The following is a 5,796-nucleotide window of genomic DNA, read 5'->3' as shown; positions in this document are numbered from 1 at the left end:
GGATTAACATTTATAAGGTTAAGATATTCACACGGCAATGGTGGACTTACAATTTTCTGAGTCGTCTCAGTGGGTCCATCCACCAACGACACACCCATTAACATTCCACGTCTCAGCTAGTCTAATACCCCAATTAAACAACGCCACGTTGCACAAAATAATCCTTCACCGTCCAATCTTCCACGCTGGCAAATCAAACGCCTCACAACACAAAGAAAGTTCCCGTAACAAATACGGTATACAACACTACAACAATTAAACATAACTAAGATCGAGAGAGTATAAAAGTAGGAAGTGTAATAACGAGATCTTCAACCAGAAGATTAATCTCTCAGTGTTAGAAGCTACTAGAACTGTGAAATCTCACTACAATGAGGAAGAGGACTATCCCTTCCGCGCTTCTTCTCTGTATTCTCTTTCTCTTTGTTGCAGATCAAGGTATATATGCATTCATTTTTCTATTCACATTTCAATGTTTCTCAACACTTCAATTTCGTTTTTCGATTTTGATATTTGAATCGGAAATTTGTTTGTTAGGTCAAAAGCTTCAGGCGAATGCGGAAGATAATTCCGACGAGCTTGTAGATCCACCGAAGGTTGAAGACAAGATCGGTGCTGTTCCGCAAGGACTTTCAACCGATTCAGATGTGGCAAAGAGGTATATATATCTTTATATCTATATATGTATATCTCTAGTTTGTTTGTTCGATCCTTGTTTCTATGTATTGATTTGTGATTTTGGTGGTTGAATTTGTTGAATGAAGAGAAGCAGAGTCGATCTCGAAGAGATCGCTACGAAGCAACGCGGAGAAGTTTGAGTTTCAAGCCGAAGTTTCGCGGCTTATGGATATTCTCATCAATTCGCTTTACAGTAACAAAGATATCTTCCTTAGGGAGCTTATTTCAAATGCTTCTGATGTAAGCTAATTTAGAATTGGAAAATTGTTGCATTTTGATTTTGTATACTGAAATTGAACTTTGTATTGATGGGAAATGAGTTGTGTGTTTTAGGCATTGGACAAGATTAGGTTCCTTTCTCTAACTGATAAAGAGATTTTGGGTGAAGGTGACAACGCCAAGCTTGAAATCCAGGTTAGTTTAGCTAAATATTTATTTATAAGCTTCTATCTATTTTAGTAATTATTTCTCTATAGTTTATTTTTTTGTAAATTATGACGACGGTCTGTGAAATATGTTTTAGTGCTGTTTTTGTGGTTTATTTAGTGAAACTAAATTGTATTATGTACTGCAACAGATTAAGTTAGATAAGGAAAAGAAAATTCTATCTATTAGAGACAGAGGTATTGGTATGACCAAGGAGGATTTGATAAAGAATTTGGGGACCATAGCTAAATCTGGAACTTCTGGTATGTGTATTATTATGGGTTTTTCTGAAATGGTTACTGCTAGAAATTTGGTGTGAAAGATTTTAATTGGAACTACGTTGCCATGCAGCGTTTGTTGAAAAATTGCAGACAAGTGGTGATCTCAATCTAATTGGGCAATTTGGAGTTGGTTTCTACTCTGTGTATCTTGTTGCTGACTATGTTGAAGTTATTAGCAAGCATAATGATGACAAGCAGTGAGTGTTTTAGATTGGAAATTGCTGTTCCGATTGTTATGTTCAGGATGTTTTCTGAAATTTTATTCCAACATATTGATTTTGGAAATTATTTGACTTTCAGGTATGTATGGGAATCCAAAGCTGATGGTGCGTTTGCAATTTCAGAAGATACATGGAATGAACCATTAGGACGTGGAACAGAGATTAGATTGCACCTCAAAGAAGAGGCTGGGGAGTATGCAGAAGAGTTTAAGCTTAAGGTATACCCCAAATTTTTAGTTTATTACTTTAATTATACTCAGTTTTTTTTCTTAATTTTAAAATTACACCTGTTCTATTTTACTCTAGACAAGTCATTCTTTATACTACATAGGGATCATTCACTTTAACCTTGATGGCAACAATATGAACTGGGCATCTATAGCCAGTGATACCACTAACTTGACTTAAATATATTATTTGGGTGTGTCCTTGATGATCATAAATCAAAAGTTGTAGTGTCTTGTAGGTTCTTTAACTCTTAGGGTGTGCTTAACATAGTGTTTTCTGAAGTGATTGCCTGTGATATTATATTCAATGTGAAAATATACAATGTTTAGTAGAGTAGAGTTAGTGTTTCTATGTAGTGCTGCATTCCTAAAAGGCTAAGTTCCTATGTGGGTTAAATTAAATTTCCCAGGTTGATTGGTTTACTAAACAGCGTATACTATGTTTTTTATAAGAGGGCAGAAAACGAAAGAGAAATCTGTTTTAATATATATATATATATATATATATATATATATATATATATATATATATATATATATATATATATATATATATATATATATATATATATATATATTCTTACATTATCTATTTTCAAAATTTCGGTATAGAATTGGTATCTATCACTATCTGACTTAATTACTACTATTTTTCACAGGAATTGGTGAAGAAATACTCTGAATTTATTAACTTCCCTATCAATATTTGGGCAAGCAAAGAGGTTGACGTGGAGGTTCCAGTTGATGAAGACGAATCAACTCAGGATGAAGATTCAAGTATGTATAATTTATGGATTTGGTTGGATCCAATGTTATTAAATGGAGGCTCCAAATCCACCATGGCGGATTTTTGGTCATTTGCCTTGGCAAGTGAATGAATGCTCGCCACTGCCATAGGCTGCAACGGCATGTTTATTTGGCGGATTTTTGGATTTCTTCCATCCACATGTTGGATCTCCATTTTCTAGATGCCTTTTTCTTGGTCCAGTATTGTATATTAATTGGCTTGAAATTGATGTCTTTTGTACCATATTTTTTTTCCTGACACAGCTGAATCCAAGGAAGAAAATGAAGACGAAGATGCTGAGAAAGGTGAAGACGAAGAAGAAAAGCCTAAAACAAAGACAGTGAAGGAAACAACTTACGAGTGGGAACTTTTAAATGATGTGAAAGCTATATGGCTGAGGAGTCCAAAGGAGGTTACAGAGGAAGAGTACACCAAATTCTACAACTCTCTTGCCAAGGTAAAGTATTGCCATCATTATTTATGTGATGCCTCACTGGAACTATAAAGATCCACATGTCTCTGAGCTTGTTAATATTTATAAAGTTGAGGATTTATGTTGCGCAGGATTTTAGCGGTGACAAACCTTTATCATGGAGCCACTTTACTGCTGAAGGTGATGTCGAGTTCAAAGCAGTCCTTTATGTGCCACCTAAAGCACCTCAGGACTTATACGAGAGTTATTACAATGCAAACAAATCAAACTTGAAGTTGTATGTTAGACGAGTGTTCATTTCAGATGAATTTGATGAATTGTTGCCCAAGTATCTGAGCTTTTTGATTGTAAGTTGATTTGCTGTGTTATTTTAGTTTGTAGACCAGCGTGTGTTATTAACATCTGAGTAGGTTTCCTTAATATATGTTCTTTTGGCATTGGGAACAGGGTCTTGTTGATTCTGACACTTTGCCCCTGAATGTATCACGAGAAATGCTTCAACAACACGGTAGTCTGAAGACAATAAAAAAGAAACTTATTAGGAAAGCCCTTGATATGATCCGTAAGCTTGCTGAAGAGGATCCTGACGAGTCCACTGACAAAGAAAAGAAAGGTATTGTGTAATGACTATAGGTGCCAGAATCCCAATTCTTTTTATATAGTCTCTATTCTGTGTCAGCCCCATAACTGATTTCTCTCAACTGACCTCACACTTCTACCAATATAACTTTTGATGCAGAAGAGTCGTCTTCTGATGTTGATGAGAAGAGAGGTCAATACACTAAGTTCTGGAATGAATTTGGAAAATCCATTAAACTTGGTATCATTGAGGATGCCACCAACAGAAACCGTTTGGCAAAATTGCTCAGATTTGAGACGTACTACTTCTTTCCTTGTGATTAAACTCTTACAGCAGTGTAATTTCCCCTTTTCATTAGTTAACAATGTTGCTGATTCTTGGAACTTATTTACAGCACCAAGTCCGAGGGTAAATTGACATCTCTTGACCAGTACATATCTAGAATGAAAGCTGGACAGAAGGACTTCTTTTACATAACTGGAACCAGCAAAGAACAACTTGAAAATTCTCCTTTCCTTGAGCGGCTTAAGAAGAAGAATTATGAGGTGCAACTAGAATTGTTTGAATTTCTATGCAGTCTTTTGTTTCTAGAAATTGTATTTATCTGATGTCTTACAAGTGTATTTTCTTTTCAATTTACTACAGGTTATTTTCTTCACAGATCCAGTTGATGAATACTTGATGCAATATCTGATGGATTATGAAGATAAAAAGTTCCAAAATGTGTCCAAGGAGGGATTGAAACTTGGAAAGGATTCAAACGACAAGGAACTAAAGGAATCCTTCAAGGATCTAACAAAATGGTGGAAAAACTCCCTTTCAAATGACAATGTTGATGATGTGAAGATATCCAACCGATTGGATAACACTCCTTGTGTGGTTGTGACATCAAAGTTTGGTTGGAGTGCAAACATGGAGAGAATCATGCAGTCTCAAACTTTGTCAGATGCCAAAAAGCAAGCTTACATGCGCGGAAAGAGGGTTCTTGAGATCAATCCTAGACACCCCATCATCAAGGAACTCCGGGAGAGAGTAGTTAAGAACCCTGAGGTACATTCCAAATTTGAATTGCTGTGTTGTCTTATTTTATCCAGATGCTTCTCTTTTCCTTCAATATGCTTAACACAATGCTTGCTTTTCAGGACGAGAGTGTGAAGCAAACAGCGCAACTGATATACCAGACTGCACTCTACGAGAGTGGTTTCTTGTTGAATGATCCCAAGGAATTTGCTTCCAGAATTTATGAATCAGTGAAGACTAGCTTAGACATCAGTCCTGATGCTACCGTTGAAGAGGAAGATGAGACCGAAGTTGAGGTTGAAAGTGAAACAAAAGAAGAGTCTACTTCAACTCCTGAAGCTAATGAAGTAAATGATGATGCAGATGTTAAGGACGAATTGTAGATTTGCAAGACATCCTCTTTTTTACCGATGTAGCTGTTAGTTTCTGTTATTTCTTGGGTCAGCTTTAAGATACATTGTAAAAGTTCGCTGTCATGAGTTTTAGTTAATTTCCGAAGTTAAAGGACCCATATGTTGGAATTTTGCCTTAGCACAGTCAATTAGTCTTAACATAATGTTCAAGAAATACTGCTTCTGTTTTCTATCTTTTCTTCTTAATTTTTGTCAAAAATAGTGTAGCAGCATTTCTGCCCTCCTTATTTATAATTGATCAGCCTCTGTTACCTGCAATGGTGATGTCCACAACACGCACATTTAAATTCCCGGCATTGCAGGACACTTAGAACTATTGTCTCAATTCTGGCAGAATTTTCCTCTCTAAATGTCCTAGTGTTTTTTATTTTTGTAATCAAAAGTAGTCGTTAAAACAATAGTTATGATAATAGTAATGTTGAGGGATTTATGAGATGGTTTCATTAGCTCCTTTCTTGCACTGGGGACTAGGAGCAAGATATGCTAACGTAATGATTAAAACATCAACAATGCCAGAGAGCATAATTGCAAACCACAATTAGGGAGGCCTAATCATAGTAATACCAAAGCTTTAAATACCCGCAAAGTGGCTTTTGGTGACTATATTAATAGAATTCAAAGCCAAGCAAACACTAATTTTTATAGTCCCTTATATCTGTCCCTAATTAAATAATCACAACCATGCCTATAAAGGCTCTTTAGCTGTATGTTTTTGTCCATGAAATTCTGA

The 5,796-nt window shown here is 35.8% G+C and overlaps 1 protein-coding gene across 2 annotated transcripts; it reads left to right on the top strand.

The window, feature by feature from the left end:
• The first annotated feature begins 282 nt into the window (after positions 1–282).
• Positions 283–5,236, top strand: LOC131603550 (endoplasmin homolog). 2 transcript variants are annotated; one of them, XM_058875903.1, is made up of 15 exons: positions 283–438; positions 538–658; positions 765–918; positions 1,012–1,092; positions 1,256–1,367; positions 1,456–1,582; positions 1,686–1,824; positions 2,493–2,610; positions 2,884–3,077; positions 3,185–3,400; positions 3,501–3,666; positions 3,796–3,931; positions 4,028–4,178; positions 4,279–4,683; positions 4,776–5,236. In XM_058875903.1, the coding sequence occupies exons 1-15, from the start codon at positions 372–374 to the stop codon at positions 5,034–5,036; spliced, it is 2,448 nt and encodes an 815-aa protein (XP_058731886.1). In that variant the 5' UTR covers positions 283–371; the 3' UTR covers positions 5,037–5,236. The 2 variants fall into 2 exon arrangements, with proteins under 2 accessions (XP_058731886.1, XP_058731885.1); XM_058875902.1 differs by having other exon boundaries at positions 3,793–3,931.
• The last annotated feature ends 560 nt before the right edge of the window (positions 5,237–5,796 follow it).

This window comes from Vicia villosa, linkage group LG5 (genome assembly GCF_029867415.1).
Source record: "Vicia villosa cultivar HV-30 ecotype Madison, WI linkage group LG5, Vvil1.0, whole genome shotgun sequence".
Lineage (NCBI taxonomy): Eukaryota > Viridiplantae > Streptophyta > Magnoliopsida > Fabales > Fabaceae > Vicia > Vicia villosa.
The sequence above is the reverse complement of the archived record's forward strand: the minus strand, read 5'-3'. Positions and strand labels throughout refer to the sequence as shown.

What these genes read in the sequence shown, in the direction of transcription:
- LOC131603550 (XM_058875902.1), top strand. Translation starts at nt 372, where the DNA reads ATGAGGAAGAGGACTATCCCTTCCGCGCTTCTTCTCTGTATTCTCTTT. An exon ending in CAGAAGAGTTTAAGCTTAAG is followed by an intron (nt 1,825 to 2,492) that starts GTATACCCCAAA and finishes TATTTTTCACAG; the next exon opens with GAATTGGTGAAGAAATACTC. An exon ending in GAGTAGTTAAGAACCCTGAG is followed by an intron (nt 4,684 to 4,775) that starts GTACATTCCAAA and finishes CTTGCTTTTCAG; the next exon opens with GACGAGAGTGTGAAGCAAAC.